Consider the following 26,177-nt stretch of genomic DNA (forward strand, 5'->3'; position numbering starts at 1 on the left):
AATGAAGAGATTTGAATAAAACCCCATCCCCTGTTCCGGAACTGGAACTGGCATAATTACTCCAGCCAACTCTAGATCTGAAACACAATTCAGAAATGCTTGAGCTTTCACTGGATTTACTGGGACATGGGAAAGAAAAAATCTCTTTGCAGGAGGTCTCATCTTGAAACCAATTCTGTACCCTTCTGAAACAATGTTCTGAATCCAAAGATTGTGAACAGAACTGATCCAAATTTCTTTGAAAAAACGTAACCTGCCCCCTACCAGCTGAACTGGAATGAGGGCCGTACCTTCATGTGAACTTAGAAGCAGGCTTTGCCTTTCTAGCAGGCTTGGATTTATTCCAGACTGGGGATGGTTTCCAAACTGAAACTGCTCCTGAGGACGAAGGATCAGGCTTTTGTTCTTTGTTGAAACGAAAGGAACGAAAACGATTGTTAGCCCTGTTTTTACCTTTAGACTTTTTATCCTGTGGTAAAAAAGTTCCTTTCCCACCAGTAACAGTTGAAATAATAGAATCCAACTGAGAACCAAATAATTGTTTCCCTGGAAAGAAATGGAAAGTAGAGTTGATTTAGAAGCCATATCAGCATTCCAAGTCTTAAGCCATAAAGCTCTTCTGGCTAAGATAGCCAGAGACATAAATCTAACATCAACTCTAATAATATCAAAAATGGCATCACAGATGAAATTATTAGCATGCTGGAGAAGAATAATAATATCATGAGAATCACGATTTGTTACTTGTTGCGCTAGAGTTTCCAACCAAAAAGTTGAAGCTGCAGCAACATCAGCCAATGATATAGCAGGTCTAAGAAGATTACCTGAACATAGATAAGCTTTTCTTAGAAAAGATTCAATTTTTCTATCTAAAGGATCCTTAAACGAGGTACCATCTGATGTAGGAATGGTAGTACGTTTAGCAAGGGTAGAAATAGCCCCATCAACTTTAGGGATTTTGTCCCAAAATTCTAATCTGTCAGGCGGAACAGGATATAATTGCTTAAAACGTTTAGAAGGAGTAAATGAATTACCCAATCTATCCCATTCCTTAGCAATTACTGCAGAAATAGCATTAGGAACAGGAAAGACTTCTGGAATAACCGCAGGAGCTTTAAAAACCTTATCCAAACGTATAGAATTAGTATCAAGAGGACTAGAATCCTCTATTTCTAAAGCAATTAGTACTTCTTTAAGTAAAGAGCGAATAAATTCCATCTTAAATAAATATGAAGATTTATCAGCATCAATCTCTGAGACAGAATCCTCTGAACCAGAAGAGTCCAAAGAATCAGAATGATGGTGTTCATTTAAAAATTCATCTGTAGAGAGAGAAGATTTAAAAGACTTTTTACGTTTACTAGAAGGAGAAATAACAGACAAAGCCTTCTTTATGGATTCAGAAACAAAATCTCTTATGTTATCAGGAACATTCTGCACCTTAGATGTTGAGGGAACTGCAACAGGCAATGGTACATCACTAAAGGAAATATTATCTGCATTAACAAGTTTGTCATGACATTTAATACAAACAACAGCTGGAGGAATAGCTACCAAAAGTTTACAGCAGATACACTTAGCTTTGGTAGATCCAGCAGGCAGAGGTTTTCCTGTAGTATCTTCTGGCTCAGATGCAACGTGAGACATCTTGCAATATGTAAGAGAAAAAACAACATATAAAGCAAAATAGATCAAATTCCTTATAAGACAGTTTCAGGAATGGGAAAAAAATGCCAAACATCAAGCTTCTAGCAACCAGAAGCAAATGAAAAATGAGACTGAAATAATGTGGAGACAAAAGCGACGCCCATATTTTTTGGCGCCAAATAAGACGCCCACATTATTTGGCGCCTAAATGCTTTTGGCGCCAAAAATGACGCCACATCCGGAACGCCGACATTTTTGGCGCAAAATAACGTCAAAAAAATGACGCAACTTCCGGCGACACGTATGACGCCGGAAACGGAAATGAATTTTTGCGCCAAAAAAGTCCGCGCCAAGAATGACGCAATAAAATGAAGCATTTTCAGCCCCCGCGAGCCTAACAGCCCACAGGGAAAAAAGTCAAATTTTTGAGGTAAGAAAAATATGATAATTAAAGCATAATCCCAAATATGAAACTGACTGTCTGGAAATAAGGAAAGTTGAACATTCTGAGTCAAGGCAAATAAATGTTTGAATACATATATTTAGAACTTTATAAATAAAGTGCCCAACCATAGCTTAGAGTGTCACAGAAAATAAGACTTACTTACCCCAGGACACTCATCTACATGTTTGTAGAAAGCCAAACCAGTACTGAAACGAGAATCAGTAGAGGAAATGGTAAATATAAGAGTATATCGTCGATCTGAAAAGGGAGGTAAGAGATGAATCTCTACGACCGATAACAGAGAACCTTATGAAATAGACCCCGTAGAAGGAGATCACTGCATTCAATAGGCAATACTCTCCTCACATCCCTCTGACATTCACTGCACGCTGAGAGGAAAACCGGGCTCCAACTTGCTGCGGAGCGCATATCAACGTAGAATCTAGCACAAACTTACTTCACCACCTCCCTTGGAGGCAAAGTTTGTAAAACTGATTTGTGGGTGTGGTGAGGGGTGTATTTATAGGCATTTTAAGGTTTGGGAAACTTTGCCCCTCCTGGTAGGAATGTATATCCCATACGTCACTAGCTCATGGACTCTTGTTAATTACATGAAAGAAATTGAGAGCCGCATTGTTTGGGGGTAAGCCTGTATCTCCTAACACAAAACAACTCCTTATCTGGATTGCTCAAGGTACATTGGTCAAAAGGAGAGACACTTTGACTGTTTTCATTTATATATTTGTGGTGGCAACCTTTTTTAGTCATGGAGACGTCCGTTTATAGTTCCATAGTGTATTTTTATTGCTAATTTGTCCTGTTTGTCCATTAAATTTTAGGCAGAGCCTTGATTAGCACTTAAATATTGTTGTCATCATTTATCACTTAGTTTTTGATGTTCATTTTGTAATTTTCATCTTGCACAGACTATTCGCAAGTGTGAATATTTCACTGTCACGCCACATTATTATCATTATTGAATATTCCCCTTCACACCATTTTTTGTGTTTACACTTTTCTATTATAATTTACACCCACCTATAAGGTTTTTCACTTCATTATTAGCACTATAAGCACCTTTAGCTATAGCGCTCCTGCCTACTGTAATTCCTATTGACATTTTATATACCTATGATAGGGACTCCTAGGTGTTTCAGGAGTTTGGTGTCTACACCCTGCGCTCATTAAATTTTTTCTTTTGTATCACTGCAAGCAGCGCCCCCAGAACCTTTGTGAAGACTTTTGTGGCCGTCACCAGACCAAAAGGAAGGGCCACAAACTGGAAGTGTTGGTCCAGAAATGCAAATCTTAGGAACCTTTAGTGGTCCATGTGAATTGGCACAAGAAGGTAAGCGTCCTTCAAGTCTACAGTTGTCATGAACTGTCCCTCTTGAACTAGGGGCAGAATAGATCTGATTGTTTCCATTTTGAACGATGGAACACTCAGAAACTTGTTTAAACACTTTAGGTCCAGAATCGGACAGAACGTGCCCTCCTTCTTTGGAACCACAAAAAGGTTGGAAAAGTACCCTAGACCCCTTTCTGCTAGGGGTACTGGCCCTAGAGAGACCCCGAGAGAGGCGAGATCCCTCACACACTCTAGAAAGGCCTCTCTCTTCTCTGGTCTTGAAGACAGGTTTGACTGGAGGAATCTGCCCTCGGGCGGATGGGATCTGAACCCTATCCTGTAACCCTGGGAGACCACCCCTAGAAAACAAGGTTCTTGAACGTCCTGCAACCATGCGTCTGAGAATAGAGATAATCTGCCCCCTACTTGATCCGGAGACCGGTCGGGGGCCCCCCTTCATGCCGATTTCGTCTCAGCGGGCTTCTTGCTCTGCTTAGACTTGTTTCAAGATTGAGCCGGCTTCCAAGATCCCTTGGACTGGTCCACTTTTGCGGTGGGTTGCGGACGAAAAGTAGATCCTTTAGGCTTAGCCTTCTTATCCTGCGGTAGGAAGGCTCCCTTGCCTCCCGTTACCATGGATATAATTGAATCCAATCCTGGACCGAACAGGATCTTTCCTTGAAAAGGCAGGGACAACGGTCTCGCCTTAGAGGTCATGTCCACAGACCAAGATTTTAGCCACAGAGCCCTGTGCGCTAGAACAGAAAAACCTGACACCTTAGCATTCAGGCAAATAATTAGCATATTGGCATCACAGATGAAAGAATTGGCGATCTTCAGCGCCTTAATCTTCTCCTGAATCACGTTGATGGATGTCTCCCCCTCAACCATGTGACACACGGATTCACACCAATATGTTGCAGCTCCAGCGACCGCCGCAACGCCCGTGTGCTGAAACATCTTTTTCAACATGTTTTCCAGCTTTTTATCCATGGCTCCTTAAACGACGAACTATCCTCAAGAGAAATAGTAGTCCGCTTTGCGAGTGTAGAGAAGATAGCCCCATCCACCTTAGGGATGGTCCCCCACAGCTCAAGCTTAGGTTCCGGAACCTCCAGAGTAGCAAGCACCTGCCGAAGCAGAAAGCGCAAATTCTCCATCCTAAACCTATAAATAAGCTCCTCCTCCGCCGCCGGAGGTTTAGATGACACAGACTCTGACCCAGAAGGTGCCTCCTCCGAAGAATCAGAGTGGGCCTCGTCATTGTATAGAGCCTCTGGATCTTAAGTCGGAGAGGACAAATCCTGGACCGGGCCTCTGTGATAAACCCTATGCTTGCGCTTAGCAGAACGTGTTAAGGCATGGATCACTTTCGAAACCGCCGATTCCAGTTGGTCCGCAAAGTCTAACGGCCAACGAATCTCTCCTGAAGGAGTAACGGTTGGACCCCGGGGCACTACATGTGCAATCGGAGATGAATGTAGGGAACGCACCTCCCGGGACGAAGAACCCTCAGAGGTGGACGGCTCAGTAGTACTAGACATCCGTTTACATTTAGATGTTGTAGCTTTATCAAGGCATGTGGAACATAGTTGAGCAGGCTGATATACCAGAACCTCCTCACAATAAACACAGGAATTAGACTTTATTAAGGAAGGAGAGCCTTCCAATGCGTCAGTCTAACCAAGCGCGCAAGCGATGGAGGACTCTAACTTTATTTATTAAAAAGGCACCTTTATACCACCAATGGCCGGGGCACTCACCACCTCCTAGGACCCAGACTACAGAAACCGCTACGTCTCCTGCGCACAGATCAACAGGAAGGATAGCCACACCCAGTCACATGGAATGCCTTGCAGGACTGCACCTGCACTAAGGAAAAACACGCCAAAAAATGGCCATGCAAGTTTCCTCAAGTAACATGAAAGTTCCACACATTGCCAGAGCCTCATCTCACACATAACGCAGCAATGACACAATAAACAATATCATGTATAAACCCCCTTCAAGAATTATTAACCCTTAATTCTGTAAAGATAAAAAGGCGCCACACTGTGACCCTGTCTTCTATGTTATTATTAGTAATAAAAAATTAAACAATCTTAGCGGAATCTACGCCGTGGAACAGGAACACGGCCTTCAAGTGTGACGGGTTAGTAGCCTAGCTCCTGACATGGACTTGAGTGAAGAAAGCAGGCAGCGAAACTCGTCAAAGCTGATTGCTTATGGAGCTGTTAATATGAGTCGGGGTGGTTTTGCAGAAAGACTCTCCCTGCGTCTCCAGAAACTAACTTTCACCCAGGCTCTCACTGAGAGGCTGACAGGACTACTTAAAACTCCAGTCACACTGCAAAGAGTACTACCCTCCATAAGAGACTACTCCGGCACTCCTCTGCCATCCTCCTGTGACGAAAGGCAAAGAATGACTGGGGGATGAGGGAAGTGGGGGAGGTATTTAAGCCTTTGGCTGGGGTTTCTTTGCCTCCTCCTGGTGGCCAAGTTCTAAATTCCCAACAGTAATGAATGAAGCCGTGGACTCTCCTCCCCCTTTAGATGGAAATCACAGATTATATGCAAAATCTATTGCACTTGAATAGGCTTTTGTATTTTGCTTATTTTTCTATAAATTTCTTATTTTTCTTAATATCCCCTTTTTTATTTTTACATTACAGTTGCTCATTTATTATATGCATACTTCACGTTTTGATGTGATTGACTATATATTAACATTATTAAAAATTCAATAAAAATGATTAAACTAAAACATAAAACCAGAATTCTACTTGTTTAGTGCCATCATTAGGCACATGTGTAATTTTAAAATACTATAACTTTAACCAAATTAACAAAGTATAAACCTTTTTTTGTGGATAACAATGATAACCGTAATAGCTGGCATATGCAGTAAAGGTTTGATAGACCCCACTAAGTTGACATAGTTTGCAAATCTAACTTGTGTACCGTCAGGCTCATATTTCATCTTGATCTCATCCAAGCTGACACGAAGTTTCATATTTTCGCCCTGTGAGAGCTTAAGATGTCGTTCATTTGTAAAAAGTTTCCGTTCCAATTCCAAGACACGCTGGCTCTCTGCTAAAGCTTTCATCCTTTGTAGCGATAACTCATCTTTTAGCTTTTCAAGCTCTTTACTGTAAAAATAAATTTAAAAACAAAAATTATGTTTCAAATTAAAGGGGGAGCAAACACCTTGATATTTTAATATAAAATGTATAGATTTATACAGAAAAAAACAACTGCAGACATTTGGTTTAAAAAAAAAAATGTTTAGACTTGGCTGATATTTTATCCTACAGCAAGACAACAGAAATGTCTTGTAAATACAAGGCGTTTTCTGTCCCTTTAAACCTTCATTGTAGTCATTTTGATTACTATGAAACACAAATTACAATAGCTTCCCAGTAATTCAAAATAAAAGTCTGAAGAACATTGTTATGTATATAACAACTGAGCAATTAAACAATTGAATTATGTATATATATATGGTGTGTTTTATTTATATATATATATATATATATATACACACACACATACATACATACATACACACACAGAGAAGTGCACTCACAGGAACGAACAACTGGCTCAATACCATTGTTAGCCTGTTCTATGGCGATTTACCACCTGGGTGCAGCTTTTTAGCCCAGTAATGCTTTTCACATAGTAGAACTATCCTGTAGTATATCAGTCTGATCCCGCCTATTACGGTCAGTCCAGCACAATTCCTCTCTGAACAAGGAACACAGCAACCCCAGACGAACGTTTCGGCCTTCATTGGGCCTCGTCAGTGAGGTGTAGCCATATTCCTCTAAGCACACTGAGCAAGGAGTCCACGTCTCGTTGCCCCTTTTTCCCATAGGGAGACTAAATACATCCAGAGAGAGAAGTGCACTCGCAGGAATGAAAAACTGGCTCAATACCATTGTTAGCCTGTTCTATGGCGATTTACTACCTGGGTGCAGCTTTTTAGCCCAGTAATGTGCGTGTGTGTATGTATATATGTATATATATATATATATATATATATATATATATATATATATATATATATATATATATATATATATATATATATATATATATATATACACACACACATATATTTATACACATACACACACACACCTATTGCTAGCAGGTGCATAAAATCCAGCACATGGCCAAAAAGTCATACTGAAGAGTTTAGTGAGTTTAAACGTGGCACTGTCACAGGATGTTACCTTTGCCACAAGTCAGTTTGTGAAATTTTTGCTCTACTAGGTTTGCCTCTGTTAACTGTAAAAGCTATTAAAGTGACATTAAACACTAAATACACTTTTTGCTGCCATCTTTTTTTTTTTTAATATAGCTTTATTAACCAATTCGATATACAGTACAAATAACAGAAAAAAGAACACAATAGCAAAAAACATAATTTATGCTTACCTGATAAATTTGTTTCTCTTGAAGTGTATTCAGTCCACGGATCATCCATTACTTATGGGATATATTCCCTTCCCAACAGGAAGTTGCAAGAGGATCACCCAAAGCAGAGCTGCTATATAGCTCCTCCCCTCACATGTCATATCCAGTCATTCGACCGAAACAAGACAAGAAAGGAGAAACCATAGGGTGCAGTGGTGACTGAAGTTTTAATTAAAATTTAGATCTGCCTTAAAAAGACAGGGCGGGCCGTGGACTGAATACACTACAAGAGAAACAAATTTATCAGGTAAGCATAAATTATGTTTTCTCTTGTTAAGTGTATTCAGTCCACGGATCATCCATTACTTATGGGATACCAATACCAAAGCTAAGTACACGGATGAAGGGAGGGACAAGGCAGGAACTTAAACGGAAGGGACCACTGCCTGTAGAACCTTTCTCCCAAAAACAGCCTCCGAAGAAGCAAAAGTGTCAAATTTTTAAAATTTCGAAAAGGTGTGAAGCGAAGACCAAGTCGCAGCCTTGCAAATCTGTTCAACAGAGGCCTCATTCTTAAAGGCCCAGGTGGAAGCCACAGCTCTAGTAGAATGAGCTGTAATTCTTTCAGGGGGCTGCTGTCCAGCAGTCTCATAGGCTAAACGTATTATACTACGAAGCCAAAAAGAGAGAGAGGTTGCCGAAGCTTTTTGACCTCTCCTCTGTCCAGAATAAACGACAAACAGGGAAGAAGTTTGACGAAAATCTTTAGTTGCCTGTAAATAGAATTTCAGGGCACTGACTACGTCCAGATTATGCAAAAGACGTTCCTTCTTTGAAGAAGGATTAGGGCACAATGATGGGACAACAATCTCTTGATTGATATTCCTGTTAGAAACTACCTTAGGTAAAAACCCAGGTTTAGTACGCAGAACTACCTTGTCTGAATGGAAAACCAGATAAGGAGAATCACAATGTAAAACAGATAACTCAGAGACTCTTCGAGCCGAGGAAATAGCCATCAAAAACAGAACTTTCCATATATCAATGGAATGAAGGGGTTCAAACTGAACACCCTGAAGAACTTTAAGAACCAAGTTTAAGCTCCACGGAGGAGCAACAGATTTAAACACAGGCTTAATCCTAGCCAAAGCCTGACAAAAAGCCTGGACGTCTAGAACTTCTGCCAGACGCTTGTGCAAAAGAATAGACAGAGCAGAAATCTGTCCCTTCAACGAACTAGCAGATAAGCCCTTTTTCAAACCCTCTTGTAGAAAGGACAATATCCTAGGAATCCTAACCTTACTCCATGAGTAACTCTTGGATTCGCACCAATATAAGTATTTACGCCATATCTTATGATAGATTTTTCTGGTAACAGGCTTCCGAGCCTGTATTAAAGTATCAATAACTGACTCTGAGAAGCCACGCTTGGATAGGATCAAGCGTTCAATCTCCATGCAGTCAGCCTCAGAGAAATTAGATTTGGATGGTTGAAAGGACCTTGTATTAGAAGGTCCTGCCTCAGAGGTAGAGACCATGGTGGACAGGACGACATGCCCACTAGGTCTGCATACCAGGTCCTGCGTGGCCACGCAGGCGCTATCAGAATCACCGATGCTCTCTCCTGTTTGATCTTGGCAATCAGTCGAGGCAGCAGCGGAAATGGTGGAAACACATAAGCCATGTTGAAGACCCAAGGGGCTGCTAGAGCATCTATCAGCGCCGCTCCCGGGTCTCTGGACCTGGATCCGTAATGAGGAAGCTTGGCGTTCTGGCGAGACGCCATGAGATCCAGTTCTGGTTTGCCCCAATGACGAATCAGTTGAGCGAACACCTCCAGATGAAGTTCCCACTCCCCCGGATGAAAGGTCTGGCGACTTAGAAAGTCCGCCTCCCAGTTCTCCACGCCTGGGATGTGGATCGCTGACAAGTGGCAAGAGTGAAACTCCGCCCAGCGAATTATCTTTGAGACTTCTAACATCGCTAGGGAACTCCTGGTTCCCCCTTGATGGTTGATGTAAGCCACAGTCGTGATGTTGTCCGACTGAAATCTGATGAACCTCAGTGTTGCTAACTGAGGCCAAGCTAGAAGAGCCTTGAATATTGCTCTTAATTCCAGAATATTTATTGGGAGTTCCAGACTGAGCCCCAACCTAGAAGGCTGGCATCTGTTGTTACAATCGTCCACTCTGGCCTGTGAAAGGTCATGCCCTTGGACAGATGGACCCGAGAAAGCCACCAGAGAAGAGAATCTCTGGTTTCTTGATCCAGATTTAGTAGAGGGGACAAATCTGAGTAATCCCCATTCCACTGACCTAGCATGCATAATTGCAGCGGTCTGAGATGCAGGCGCGCAAATGGCACTATGTCCATTGCCGCTACCATTAAGCCGATTACTTCCATGCACTGAGCCACTGACGGGCGTGGAATGGAATAGGGCTGCAACAACTAATCGGTAAGATTGTTCATAAAAATAGTTGTCAAAGAATCTCATTATCAATTAGGTGGTCAGCGATTAGTTGGTTAATTGCACAGCACCAGCGGCTTCAATCCGATGAACTCCTGCACATGGTATTGTGCAAACATTTTTATTTATTATTATTTTTTCTATCCGATTAATCGGATGATTATTGTCCGATTAATCGGATAGAAAAAAAGATTAAAAAAATAAATAAATTCAATTTTTTTGCACAATCTTAGTTGCAGTAGATCATCAGATTAAAGCAGCTGGTGCTGTGCAACTGACCAACTAATCGCTGACCACCTAATTGATAATGAGATTTGTTGACAACTATTTTTATGATCAAATTTACCGATTAGTTGTTGCAGCCCTAGAATGGAATGAAGGACACAGCAAGCATTTAGAAGTTTTGACAACCTGGACTCCGTCAGGTAAATTTTCATCTCTACCGAATCTATAAGAGTCCCTAGGAAGGAGACTCTTGTGAGTGGTGATAGAGAACTCTTTTCCACGTTCACCTTCCACTCATGCGACCTCAGAAATGCCAGAACTATCTCTGTATGAGACTTGGCAATTTGAAAGCTTGATGCCTGTATCAGGATGTTGTCTAGATACGGAGCCACCGCTATGCCTCGTGGTCGTAGAACCGCCAGAAGTGAGCCCAGAACCTTTGTAAAGATTCTCGGGGCCGTAGCTAACCCGAAGGGAAGAGCTACAAACTGGTAATGCCTGTCTAGGAAGGCAAATCTTAGGTACCGATAATGATCTTTGTGAATCGGTATGTGAAGGTAGGCATCCTTTAAGTCCACTGTGGTCATGTACTGACCCTCTTGGATCATGGGTAGGATGGTTCGAATAGTTTCCATTTTGAATGATGGAACTCTTAGGAATTTGTTTAAGATCTTTAGGTCCAAGATTGGTCTGAAGGTTCCCTCTTTCTTGGGAACCACAAACAGATTTGAGTAAAAACCTTGCCCTTGTTCCGTCCGTGGAACTGGGTGGATCACCCCCATTATAAGGAGGTCTTGTACACAGAGTAGAAATGCCTCTTTCTTTATTTGGTTTGCTGATAACCTTGAAAGGTGAAATCTCCCTTGTGGAGGAGAAGCTTTGAAGTCCAGAAGATATCCCTGGGATATGATCTCCAACGCCCAGGGATCCTGGACATCTCTTGCCCACGCCTGGGCGAAGAGAGAAACTCTGCACCCCACTAGATCCGTTTCCGGATAGGGGGCAATCCATTCATGCTGTCTTAGGGGTAGTAGTAGGTTTTCTGGCCTGCTTGCCCTTGTTCCAGGACTGATTATTTTTCCAGGCCTGTCTGTAACGAGCAACAGTTCCTTCCTGTTTTGGAGCGGAGGAAGTTGATGCTGCTCCTGCCTTGAAGTTTCGAAAGGAACGAAAATTAGACTGTTTGGCCTTTGATTTGGCCCTGTCCTGAGGAAGGGTATGACCCTTACCTCCAGTAATGTCAGCGATAATTTCTTTCAAGCCGGGCCCGAATAAGGTTTGCCCCTTGAAAGGAATATTAAGCAATTTAGATTTAGAAGTCACGTCAGCTGACCAGGATTTAAGCCATAACGCTCTGCGCGCCTGGATGGCGAATCCGGAGTTCTTAGCCGTTAGTTTAGTTAAATGTACAATGGCATCCGAAACAAATGCATTAGCTAGCTTAAGTGCTTTAAGCGTGTCCATGATTTCATCCAATGGAGCTGAGTGAATGGCCTCTTCCAGAGACTCAAACCAGAATGCCGCAGCAGCAGTGACAGGCGCAATGCATGCAAGGGGCTGTAAGATAAAACCTTGTTGAACAAACATTTTCTTAAGGTAACCTTCTAATTTTTTATCCATTGGATCCGAAAAAGCACAACTATCCTCCACCGGGATAGTGGTACGCTTAGCTAAAGTAGAAACTGCTCCCTCCACCTTGGGGACCGTTTGCCATAAGTCCCGTGTAGTGGCGTCTTTTGGAAACATTTTCCTAAATATAGGAGGTGGGGAAAAGGGCACAACAGGTCTATCCCACTCCTTGCTAATAATTTCTGTAAGCCTTTTAGGTATAGGAAAAACGTCAGTACACACCGGCACCGCATAGTATCTATCCAGCCTACATAATTTCTCTGGAATTGCAACTGTATTACAGTCATTCAGAGCCGCTAAAACCTCCCCTAGCAATACACGGAGGTTCTCAAGCTTAAATTTAAAATTAGAAATCTCTGAATCCGGTTTCCCTGGATCAGATCCGTCACCCACAGAATGAAGCTCTCCGTCCTCATGTTCTGCAAACTGTGACGCAGTATCAGACATGGCTCTCACAGCACCAGCGCGCTCTGTCCTTATCCCAGAGCTATCGCGCTTGCCTCTTAATTCTGGCAATTTAGATAATACTTCTGTCAGGGTATTATTCATAATAGTGGCCATGTCTTGTAAAGTGATTTGTATGGGCATCCCTGATGTACTTGGCGCCACAATATCACGCGCCTCCTGAGCGGGAGGCGAAGGTACTGACACGTGAGGAGAGTTAGTTGGCATAACTTCCCCCTCGTCGTCTGGTGATAATTCTTTTATAGATAAAGACTGACCTTTATTATTTAAAGTGAAATCAATACATTTAGTACACATATTTCTATGGGGCTCCACACTGGCCTTCAAACATAATGAACAAACAGATTCATCGGTGTCAGACATGTTTAAACAGACTAGCAACGAGACTAGCAAGCTTGGAAAACACTTTGAAATAAATTTACAAGCACTAAATAAAACATTACTGCGCCTTTAAGAAGCACAAAAAATTGTCACAGTTGAAATAACAAAGAACCAAATCAGTTATAGCAACTAAATTTTCACAGTAAATGTATTAAGTTAGCAGAGCATTGCACCCACTTGCAAATGGATGATTAACCCCTTAATACCCAAAACGGATAATAATATAGAAAAAAACGTTTTTTAACACAGTCAAACACACTGTCACAGGTCTGCTGTGACTGATTACCTCCCTCAAAATGACTTTTGAAGTCCCCTGAGCTCTCTAGAGACGTCCTGTGTCATGCAGGAAGAAACAGGAAGACAGAGACTGAATTTTTACTGCGCAAAAAAGCTCTAAAATAGGCCCCTCCCACTCATATTACAACCGTGGGAAGCCTCAGTTAACTCTTTCCATGCAAAAATATAAGTCAGCCATGTGGAAAATTCATGCCCCAATAAATTTTATCACCAAAGTACCTCACAAAAACGATTAAACATGCCAGCAACCGTTTTAAACATCTTTTTCTTTTATTTTTTAAAGAGTATGTATCTCTATGATAAGCCTGATACCAGTCCTTCTACTGTATTTAAGACTTATTACATTACTTCAGTAATAGCAGTATTTTCTTAGTCAAATTCCATTCCTAGAAAATGACTTTACTGTATATACATTAATCAGCCTGATACCAGTCACTTCCACTGCATTTAAGGCTGTACTTACATAACATCGGTATCAGCAGTATTTTCTTAGTCAATTCCATTCCTTAGAAAAATATTTTACTGCACATACCTTATTTGCAGGGGACCCCGCACGCTATTCCCTTTCTGAAGTTACCCCACTCCTCAGAATGTGCGAGAACAGCCAGTGGATCTTAGTTACTTCTGCTAACTTAAAAAGCAGCGGTGGCCGGTCCCAACGCTGCTTTTTAACGGCCGCTGGTATTACGAGTCTTGCAGGTACAGGTGTACCGCTCACTTTTTTGGTCAGACTCGGAAATACTGCAAATCCACTTACGTCAATTGCGTATCCTATATTTTCAATGGGACTTGCATAGCGCCAGTATTACGAGTCTGACAAAAAGTGAGCGATAGACCCTCTCCTGTCAAGACTGATACCACATTTAAAAGTCAGTAGCCGTAGCATAAAACTCTTAACTAAAGTGCTAAAAAGTACACTAACACCCATAAACTACCTATTAACCCCTAAACCGAGGCCCTCCCGCATTGCAAACACTAAAATAAATATTTTAACCCCTAATCTGCCGAACCGGACATCGCCGCCACTATAATAAATATATTAACCCCTAAACCGCTGCACTCCCGCATTGCAAACACTAGTTAAATATTATTAACCCCTAATCTGCCGGCCCTAACATCGCCGCCACCTACCTACATTAATTAACCCCTAATCTGTCGCCCCCAACACTATAATAAAGTTATTAACCCCCTAAACCTAAGCCTAACCCCACCTAACAAATATACAGTAATTTAAATAAATCTAAAATAAAACTACTACAATTAACTAAATAATTCCTATTTAAAACTAAATACTTACCTATAAAATAAACCCTAAGCTAGCTACAATATAACTAATAGTTACATTGTAGCTAGCTTAGGGTTTATTTTTATTTCACAGACAACTTTGTATTTATTTTAACTAGGTACAATAGTTATTAAATAGTTGTTCCAATCAGCCAATAGAATGCCAGTTCAATCCTATTGGCTGATTGCATCAGCCAATAGGATTTTTTCTACCTTAATTCCGATTGGCTGATAGAATTCTATCAGCCAATCGGAATGGAAGGGACGCCATCTTGGATGATGTAATTTAAAGGAACCTTCTTTCTGTGTTTAGCCGTCGGAAGAAGAGGATGCTCCACGTCGGATGTCTTGAAGATGGACCCGCTCTGCGTCGGATGATGGAGATAGAAGATGTCGTCTGGAGGACCACTTCGCCCGACTTGGATGAAGACTTCTCCCGGCTTCGTTGAGGACTTTGACCCGGTTGGGTGAAGACGTCTCCCGGTAAGGTGATCTTCAGGGGGTTAGTGTTAGGTTTTTTAAGGGGGGAATTGGGTGGGTTTTAGAGTAGGGTTGGTTGTGGTGGGTTTCAATGTTTAGGGGGGGGGAATTGTATTTTTTTTTTTCAGGTAAAAGAGCTGATTACTTTGGGGCAATGCCCCGCAAAAGGCCCTTTTAAGGGCTATTTGTAATTTAGTGTAGGGTAGGGCTTTTTTTTATGGGGGGGGGGGGGGGGGGCTTTTTTATTTTGTTAAGTGGATTAGATTAGGTGTAATTAGTTTAAAAATCTTGTAATTTGTTTATTTTCTGTAATGTAGTGGGTTTTTTGTACTTTAGATAATTTTATTTCATTGTAATTAATTGTATTTAATTTAGATAATTTAATTGTAGTGTTAGGTGTAATTGTAACTTAGGTTAGGTTTTATTTTACAGGTAAATTTGTATTTATTTTAACTAGGTAGTTTTTAAATAGTTAATAACTATTTAATAACTATTGTACCTAGTTAAAATAAATACAAAGTTGCCTGTAAAATAAAAATAAACCCTAAGCTAGCTACAATGTAACTATTAGTTATATTGTAGCTAGCTTAGGGTTTATTTTATAGGTAAGTATTTCGTTTTAAATAGGAATTATTTAGTTAATTGTAGTAATTTTATTTAGATTTATTTAAATTATATTTAAGTTAGGGGGTGTTAGGGTTAATATGTTTATTATAGTGGTGGCGACGTTGGGGGCGACAGATTAGGGGTTAATAAATATAATGTAGGTGTCGGCGATGTTGGGGGCAGCAGATTAGGGGTTCATAAGTATAATGTAGGTGGCGGCGGTGTCCGGAGCGGCAGATTAGGGGTTAATAATATAATGTAGGTGTCGGCGCTGGCAAATTAGGGGTTAATAAGTGTAAGATTAGGGGTGTTTAGACTCTGGGTTCATGTTAGATTATTAGGTGTAGACAAATGTATTTTCCCCATAGGAATCAATGGGGCTGCGTTGGGAGTTTTTTTTTGCAGGTGTTAGGTTGTTTTTTTTCCAGCCGGCTCTCCCCATTGATTACTATGGGGAAAACGTGCACAAGCACGTTTTACCAGCTCACCGCTAACATAAGCAGCGCTTGTATTGAGGCGAGATGTGGAGCTAAATTTTGCTCTATGCTCACTTTTTTGCGGTTAACGCCGTGTTTGTAAAAACCCGTAATACCAGCGCCGTCTGTGAGCGGTGAGCATGAAACTGTGAAACTGCTTTTTAGAACCGCACCCCTGTTAACGCAAAACTCGTAATCTAGGCCAAAGTTTTTCAAAATGCCTACCATCTGTTGCACCACTCACTACAGAGTTACAAACTGCTTCTGGAAACAACATCAGCACAAGAACTGTGTGCCGGTGCTTCAAGAAATGGGTTTCCTTGGCCGAGTATTAGTACACAAACCTCACAACATGCCAAGCGTCGACAGGAGTGGTGTAAAGTATGCCACTATTGGATTCACTAGTGATGAAATATGCGTCACTATCTGGTTTGATGAGTATGGGGTGGAGGTACTTAAAGGGACATGAAATCCAATTTTTTTCTTTCAGACAATTTTAAACAACTTTCTAATTTACTTCTATTGTCTAATTTGTTTCAATCTCTTTGTATCATTTGTTGAAGGAGCAGCAATGCACTAATAGTTTATAACTGAACTCATGGGTGAGCCAATGACAATCAATATATATATATATGCAGCCACCAATCAGCAACTAGAACATAGGTTCTCTGCTGCTCCCTAGTTTGCCTAGATAAACCTTTCAGCAAAGGATAACAAGAGAAGGAAACAAATTAAATAACAGAAGTAAATTGGAAAGTTGTTTAAAATTATATTCTCTGAATCATGAAAGAAAAATTTTGGGTTTCATGTCCCTTTAATTAGTTATGATTCCAAAACTTTAAATTTTTGCTTATAAATAATCACAAACTAATCTACACAACTAAACTATCAAAACTTACCCACATTGACCTTAACACGAGCGTTATAAATGGAATAAAACTATATATATTATTTTTGAAAGAATGTCATTGAAGCCAAACCCCTGCCTTCAATACACCCGGCACATGCACAATACAATCCGGGGGTCTGCGCATGCGCAGATTGCCGCTCTGATTCCTCGGTCTGCTGGTTCAGAGGAAGGTGATGTATAGGATGACGTGTACGAAAGATTGCGCATGCGCAGTACGGACGAAGTCAGACATCTTGATAACTCAGGTTATCGTGAATGATTCGTTCTTCAAAATGTATCTCATAACGGTGGGTTTGGAATTCAATTCATTTTTGCAGCAGAATATAGAGAGAACGGTAATAATATGACAAGCAAAGCCAATTACAAATATCAAATATGGATAGAGAGATTTAAAGGGACAGTCTAGTCAAAATTAAACTTTAATGATTCAGATAGGGCATGCAATTTTAAACAACTTTCCAATTTACTTATATTATCTAATTTGCTCAATTCTTTAGATATCCTTTGTTGAAGAAATAGCAATGCACATGTGTGAGCCAATCACACAAGGCCTCTATGTGCAGCAACCAATCAGCAGCTACTGAGCATATCTAGATATGCTTTTCAGCAGGTGATATCAAGAGAATGAAGCAAATTAGATAATAGAAGTAAATTAGAAAGTTGTTTAAAATGACATGCTCTTTCTAAATCACGAAAGAAAAAAAAAATTGGGTTTCATGTCCCTTTAAGCTAACTTTTTTCAATCGTTTAGTGTCCCTTTAAAGAGGCTTGCACAGTGCCCTGACCTCAACCCCACTGAATGGCTTCGGGATTAAATTGTAAGGCAGATTGCAAGCCAGATTCCCACAGACACACTCCAAAGTCTTGTGTAAACCCTTCCCAGAAGAGACATGGGGGGGGGTTAGGAACTACATATTAATGGCCATGGTTTTGGAATAAGACATCCAACAAGCTGATATAGATGTAATGGTCAGGTGTCCACATACTTTTGGCCATACAGTATGTCTGCATATAAAAAGAAAAACAGCATTCACCCTCTCTTGCCAACCCCTCAAACACCCACCATGCACTCTGATCAAGCATTAAAGGGATAATTACCCCAACTTTTTTCTTTCACGATTCAGATAGAGCATTCAGTTTTAAGCAACTTTCTAATTTACTCCTATTATCAAATTTTTCTTCATTCTCTTGGTATCTTTATTTGAAAAAGCAGGAATGTAAGCTTAGAAGCCGGCCCAATTTTGGTTCAGCACCCTGGGTAGCACTTGTTGATGGGTGGCTACCAATCCCCAGGTATCTCTTCAACAAAGAATATCAAGGAAACAAAGGAAATTTGATAACAGAAGAAACATGGTATGTTCTGTCTGAATCACAAAAGAACATTTTTGGGTTTTATATTCATTTAATGTTTAAACATGGTCTAAAAAAAAGTGAATACATTTGACATTTTTCCAAAAGAAAATTTTAGAAATATTACTGTTTGGTATAATATTTCAAAACAAATAATTAACCTGTCTTGTAGAATACCTGGAATTTTCCAACTTCATCTTAAGTAACTCCACATAATACGTTTCATCCTCTTGTATCATTCCATTTGTGTTAGAACAAGGCCCATTTTCAAAATTTTGCTAAAAAAAAAAAAAAAAAAAAAAAAAAGATCCAATAATGAAGCAATCAATACTACACATTATAAAGTATACAAGGTCTCTGCCCCAGTAAATCATATAAACATTAGTTGTAGAGCAGAGCTTAAGAATTAGTAGCCAGTAAAAATTCCCTTAAAGTGTAACATAACATTGGGGATAGGTGTAGGGATAATAGCAGCACCTCTACCCATTGTGAAGTGCAACTACAAAGCCTTATGCTATTTCTGCCTGGCTGACATATCTCAGCACGTCAGCCAGACTCAGCAATCCCTCTCCCTCTTCATAATTCCCCTGCCAGTCATACATAGAATTAAAGTGAAGATAAACTTTGATGAATGAAAGCCTGGTTTATAAAAATACTATTAAAAGGGGGCGGAGCTAACTAGCAGAGCAAGCAGACGTGTTTGTCTGTGGCTCTGCTACCAATATAGCATTTAAAAGCAATATAGCTAGATTTTATGTCCTCTAACTCAGCTTTAGAGATTATTCACTAAAAGGAGGAAAGCAATCTCTCTAAAACGTTACTTAAACGAGGTCCCAAGCATCATCTATGACCTCTGCAAAACGACGATCTATCTGACTCCCCATGTGGAAGTAGAGAGCGCCTGATATTTGTCTTCAACTTTACTGTGGATCTATTACTACACTGTCAAATATGGCAGATTGCTCTGATCTTTTGCAGGCATCGATAGAGAAAATGATACAGAAGTGCGACTATTACTTTTCTGATCTGAAACTTGTGCTGCGAGAGCATTCTGGAGAAGCAGTTAAGCCTCCATCTAAAATGGCCGCTGCCACAGATCCTAACGAGAGCAAGGAAACTTCATATCCTAAGATTAGAACAACAACACAAATGCTAGAATCACTGCTGATCTGCTCAGATCTTTCCGCACAGGCTATATCTACAGACTCTGGGAAAAGCCTAGCTGCTGTGAAAAGTGCTGTTCGGATGGAGCCGGACGGAGATGTGCTAGATGATGAAAATAGAGCTCCGTGGATCACAACCGCTTCACTTATACCAGGGGAAGCACACTATTCACCAGCTCTAGAAATCCTGCGGTATGCTCCTGTCATTGACAATAATGCGCTTTTGGTGCTGAGAAAAAATGCCACGTGGAGTCCGTTCATTACTGCAGAGCCCTTTCAAGGTACGCGCTACTCAGATGTAGGGATACAGTTCAGGCTGAGCGTGACCTCAGGTTTTCAATCTAGCCCCATACAGGGGAATAAAGACCACCACTTTCTACACCTTATTCATGGGTGGCTTCCTCACACATGGTTTACGAACTGTCTGTTTCTGGCCCAGCGCCATGATTCCCGGCTACAAAGACATTCACACAAGTCAGACTACTCCGCTCCTATAATTCTCTGTACAAGAGAAGGCATCGGCTGAGATCTCTAATGCTACAGGACAGATCACAGGGCTTAACTGGATGCTTCATTTCTCCATTTTTTGACCGGCCCCAACTGCGAGTATGAGTGTCTCTACAATATGTTACTATACCTAATATTGACCCTGTTGCTAAATGTCACTGGACCTATGTTTAGGAGTATCTTATCTCTCACATATGGAAAGGCCTTGCAGCTTTACGGAGCTTCTATATTAAGGCCCTTGTAGAAACCGGGACAACCCTTTCTCTTTATATACACATGGACCTATTCTAACATTATTCTCATGTTTCTTCTTGTTTGGAGTGCTGGCATTATTTACATTACCAGCTAGTTTTTGTTAACCCAGGATTTATGCTTAAATATTTGCATTTGTCCTAACTTATTGCCTATATGCTTAATTATTAATATAATGTGACCTTATATATAAAATAAGACATTAATTTTTATGAACAGCAGACAACCATATCAGCTAAAGCTACCGCTTAGGCCTAATAACTTAAACATCTGAGTTTATTTATGTTCAAAAGTTTTTATTTTGTGCTTTAGTTTGTGCATTGTGCCTGAGGGCTAGGTTTTATTATCTCACTCTCTGGTTACAAGACAGATTAGTTCACAAATAGTCATAGCTGCCAGTGTATCTGTCTTAACTCAGTGTTAGAAGTACAAGTGCCTCCCTGCCAAGGCTAGGCCATAATACAGGTTTCCACAATATAAAGTTAACCTTTAACAATGTTTGCTTTGCTGCCTCCACACATTGGAGGACAATCTATTCCATTCCAGGCCCGTAGTTCTAAGAGACCTGCATGACATCAGCTAACTATCTTAACAAAATGTTTTTTAATGCACTAAGATTTTCTTTGCTGTAGCTCATATTTATTTGATGGTATATATTAACTCTTCACATATAGGATGTACTACTTAAATGTTATATATAAGCCATAGGCATTATGCTGACAGTGTGGGAAACATGTTAGCCCCCATATTTTTGCTCAGGCTCCTATGCTGACCAATAGAGAATCAGTATACCCAGGCTCTATAGAAGTTTCTATAGCATCTTTTGATTATTGGATATGTATTTGAGCATTACATGTTCATCTGCTCAATGTTAAATTATTCATTTTTAGTGCATCTGCTTGCAGCTCAGACCCGACAAGTGCATATGAAGCTTATAACTTTTTCCTTCTGCTTACTGTTAATGTTACTCCACTAGATTACAATAGATATCCTGTCATGTTTGATTAGGTCTGAAAATGCTTTTTGCATATTGTATATATTATCTGACAATTGATACTAGCTGCTGTGAAAATAAGTATTAGCACCTCATTCTTATCAGTGCAGACAACTACAGAAATTACCTGGTTATGAACTCAGTGGGGAGCTTCTACTCATACATAGAAGTAAAATGAATACATGTGGTGTGGATTATCGTTTGATGATTGTACAAGGTTCTACACCCAGTGTGTGGGGACATATGAATCATAAGAGATCCGGAGTGGGGTAAATTATATCAGACTCCAGCTGGATGATAGACTAGCGGTTAGATACGCTATGGATCAATACACCATGTACATTTTGGGACATTAGTCTTTATTCTAAGTAACTATATATCTATATCATTTCCAGGACTTTACAGCGAGTCAGATTATTGCCTAGTTCATTATGTGCTTTGTATTCAAAGATATATTTATCAGCTCTTTCTCTTTTTTTTTTATGAGTTCTGTTCATTCATCTCAATTCCTGTTTGTGTTTTTGTTAAACGCTTTAAGGTTCCCATATATTTACTCAGTTGGAATTTATTGTTATGCATCTCAGAGACAGAGCCTCTATACTTACTATGCACATTACAATGCTCCACAGACATCTTTGACGACCTTACAGTCTGAACTTTGGGACTGAGCAGTCTCTTACATTAAGCTTTGATCATAGTATTATTGAGCCCTTTCTACATCTCTCTAGTATTTAAAAAGAGGTCTCTCAATGGAACAATGGCCCTTATTTATCCTGCATTTACTATTTAACATATAACCTAAAGGTCTAGTGTCATAGACTCTCACTGCTAGCTCATAACACACATTGCTTATAGATTCTGACTGAGAGGCTAACTATTGCAGAAATCCTATATTGTAGTCATAGTCTCTCTTTTGACAATACCGTCTCACATGTACAAAGTGTCAGGCCTGTGTAATGATATGCTAGCCTATATTACCTCATATATTTTAGAAAAGCTGCCTTCCCAGACCTTGTTAAGGTTATGATATGAGGCATAAATTAGACACTTGAGATGTAGGCTATATAACATGTTTAACATTTTTATTCGCTCTAGCTATTATGCTGATTAACAGAAGATCAATCTACCTAGGCTCCTTAAAAGTCCTCATAGTAACTTCTGATTGTGTGACCTGTTCTCAAGTTTTAAGTACCTGTCTGCTCACTGTTTATGTCTGCATGTTTAGCACATCTGTTGGCAGTTTAGACTCAACAGTGACATATCTTGCCTATAACTATTCTCATCTGCTCACTACTAATAATTACAATATTATCTCACCTGCATGAAGTTTAGAATCTGCCTTAATACACCTTACTTATATCTTCCTGTGTCATGCAGCTTACTGTTTAGTCTCTATGCTAATATTGTAACAACTATATGCAAGGTATATTTATCACCTACTATGTATGTATGAGTATTTGAGTGTATAATATAATCCAGGTGTCATGCCCAGATTTGTTCGGTGTCCCACACCGGGTGTTCATACAGATGAAATCACCCCCTCTTATTGCTGTTATATGTTAACCTATTTACTATTAAGGCCTGTGTTACGAGTACAGCTCTCTACATTAGTTATAATATTTAGTACTCTAAAAATCTGTGCATTACTTAAATAGTTTTTACCTTAATACGCCTTACTTATACCTTCCTGTGTCATGCAGCTTACTGTTTAGTCTCTATACTAATATTCTAACAACTATATGCAAGGTATATTTATCACCTACTATGTGTGTATGAGTATTTAAGTGTATAATATAAACAAGGTGTCACGCCCAGGTTTGTTCTGTGTCCCACACGGGTTATTTAGACAGATGCAACCACCCCTTCTTATTGCTGTTAATTATTAACCTATTTACTATTAGGGCCTGTGGTACAAGTACAGCTTCTATAAAAAAATAAAATAAAAAAAAAATAAAGAGCTTCTATTAGGTCCTGACAGCGTGTATACTCCCCCTGTCTATGTAAAGTAAGCCAATAGAGGTACATTCCATCTACCCCGTTCTATGGTCAAGACCAACCTAATCTCACAATCTCCTGGCTTGCAGCTTATACAGGGTTAAAATCGTTCTACGACCTAATAATGCCCCTATCTTGGCTAACTTCCCTTCAACACTATTGATACAATCATACCAATAAAGGAGAAGCTTAATGACAGGGAATACCCTAATTCGCTATTTATTAGATTTTATAATCCCTAGTCAGCCCTGGGACTCCCCCTCCTTGGACATTTCTAATCTCACAGCTCATACTTTAAACCTTAAACTTTGCATTCTTATATAAAGCTCCGCCCCCCCCCTCCCTCTTTCCTATACGTATAGCGGTGCTTACCCGCTGAATATCCCCCCCCCCTAGATATCTCAGCCCAAAAGTGGCTGATACATAAGCCAACTCTCCACAGCCCGATTTCTCTGACCTGGATGCTTTATTGATTATTTTCTTTAGTACTGTGGAGAGCATATATTAAACAGATAACATAAAATGAAGTTGTATTCCATTTCGCCCGAACTTATTGTCTATTTTCCAGCTTACGATTTGATATGTAAGTATATTAGTACATGTATATCTTGTTTTTCTATTTCCAAAAATGTCAACCTACAGACAATGTATTATTTACACTGGTGTAATTTTTGCCCCAGGGCGATGTTTGCTTGTAAATCTATGTGTTAAACTTCAATAAAAAAATTATTTAAAAAAAAAAAAAATACTATTAAAAACAGGGGCACTTTCATTCATCAAAGTTTACAATAGAGCAGTTTTGTTTAAAAATTCACCAGTCTTCTTTTCACAGTCAGAGCAGCTTCCCCCCCCCCCCCCCCCCCGGAGATCCTCTCCTCTAACGTCAGCAATGACTAATCCGGCTTTCTCCAATCACGGCATGGCCTCAGGCAATGACTCCCCTGGTGGGAAAGCCGTGATTAGAGGAAGCCGGATTAGTCATTGCCGACGTGTGAAAAGAGGATCTGCGGGTGGGGGAAGCTGCTCTGTCTGCGAAAAGAAGAAAGGTACGTTTTTAAACAAAACGGCTGCTTTCTAAACTTTGATGAATGAAAGTGCCCCTGTTTTTAATAGTAATTTTAAAAACCGGGCTTTCATTCATCAAAGTTTACCTTCACTTTAAAACAGCCGTCCCTCTCTCCAACATATAAGACATTTATTCCCATATACACCTTCTTAAAAATGAAAAATAATTTTATTGGGAATCCTTAAAACATAAACATGGCAAAGAAAGAAGTACAAGAACAATCACAAAAGATTACAACAGACCTCTTTTGAGTTAAAACAAGCTCTTAAATAGTTCACTGATACAAACACCTAAGAGTCAGATTTTAATTCCTTTCCACATCGGAAAAATAATAAATACTTCACATATTAACCAACTTCAGCCTAGGAAAATATGATGTTTAATACAAGACACTGTATGTATATTCAAAACAATTGCCTCATTGTATATACACATTACAAAAAATAAATTTGTTGAGGCTGAAGATTCAAAACAACCCATGTTGATTTAATTTAATTTTTACGTTACCTCCTCTACAGTGCTTTCCCACATATTCAATGACTTGAAGTTGTTATAATAAGTGTGTATCCGAGTTATGCAAATCTCTAAAATGCTTTGATATGGGACTAACACTTTCAGGATCACCTATTGAACAAGATATTACCGGAACCTCTAACTGTCTCTCTTTCTCTCCTGTATAGACTAAAAGCTATACTATATGCCCTATAAGCAACTATGAACCTATTCCAGGGACAGATTTGTGCCCAGTGTCTGTAAGATGAAAGAAGCTTGATTGAGAGGTGCTGGAGTGGCAAATGCCACTATCTCTATATACAGTCTGCGGTTGAGTGAGGGTTTCTCCGCTGAGATTGTACCTTCCCACATTCCTTCTCAACGCGCGACACAGCTATTGGCTGCAAAGCTGTTTCTATTCAGATTAATCTCCCTATCTGGTATTAGCTCCGGCTTGGCAAGAACTTTTAAAAGTCATGCATGATTGTTACATCTTTACATGAAGCAGCTCTGTGGATAGTCCTTGCAAGCACTGGTGTAGCTCTTGCTGATTGGTGGCTACATTTAGACACCAATCAGAAAGCGCAACCCAGGTGCTAAACCAAAAATGGGCCGGCTCCTATGCTTACATTCTTGCTTTTTCAAATAAAGATAAGAGAACAAATAAAAATTGATAATATGAATAAATTAGAAAGTTGCTTAAAAGCTTAGTATCCCTTTAACCATTTTGCCAGTATCTATTGAGAAATCACAAAAGTTTAATTTTGACTAGACTACTGCTTTAACATAAAAGTTATTGAAGGTCAGTGGCGGAACTACTAGTGGTGCAGCCGGTGCAGTGGCATCCGGGCCCAAGTGGGAGGAGGCCCCAACAAGCAGTGCAGCAGCAGGCTGCCGTGTGTGTCTGAGATGTGTTTTTTTTTTTAAATTTTACTCAAAATCAGAGCAGACTCCAGTTAGAGCAATCCCCATTCATTTAGAAATCCCCAAATCTGGAATTATTATGAAATCCAGATTTTTAAACACTCAGGAGCAGGTCACATGGTCCCCCGAACACAGAATAATTTAATTTAATCTATTGGCAGAGAGGAAAAAAACTAAATTTATGCTTACCTGATAAATTTCTCTCTCTTGTGGTGTATCCGCTCCACGGGTTCATCCATTACTTGTGGGGGATATTCTCCTTCCCAACAGGAAGTTGCAAGAGGACACCCACAGCAGAGCTGTCTATATAGCTCCTCCCCTAACTGCCACCCCCAGTCATTCGACCGAAGAC

The 26,177-nt window shown here is 40.0% G+C and overlaps 1 protein-coding gene across 2 annotated transcripts in view; it reads right to left on the reverse strand.

Moving 5' to 3' along the window:
* SPDL1 (spindle apparatus coiled-coil protein 1) overlaps nt 1-26,177 on the reverse strand; it is a 293,738-nt gene that overhangs the window by 104,386 nt on the left and 163,175 nt on the right. For both annotated transcript variants that reach the window (XM_053718566.1, XM_053718565.1), the window contains exons 9-10: nt 18,610-18,710; nt 6,402-6,589 (exon numbers count right to left, since the gene is read on the reverse strand). In XM_053718566.1, the coding sequence (XP_053574541.1) occupies nt 6,402-6,589; nt 18,610-18,710 (289 nt within the window). The remainder of the gene's footprint in view (nt 1-6,401; nt 6,590-18,609; nt 18,711-26,177) is intronic.

Source organism: Bombina bombina, chromosome 6, assembly GCF_027579735.1.
Source record: "Bombina bombina isolate aBomBom1 chromosome 6, aBomBom1.pri, whole genome shotgun sequence".
In the NCBI taxonomy this organism is placed as follows: Eukaryota; Metazoa; Chordata; class Amphibia; order Anura; family Bombinatoridae; genus Bombina; species Bombina bombina.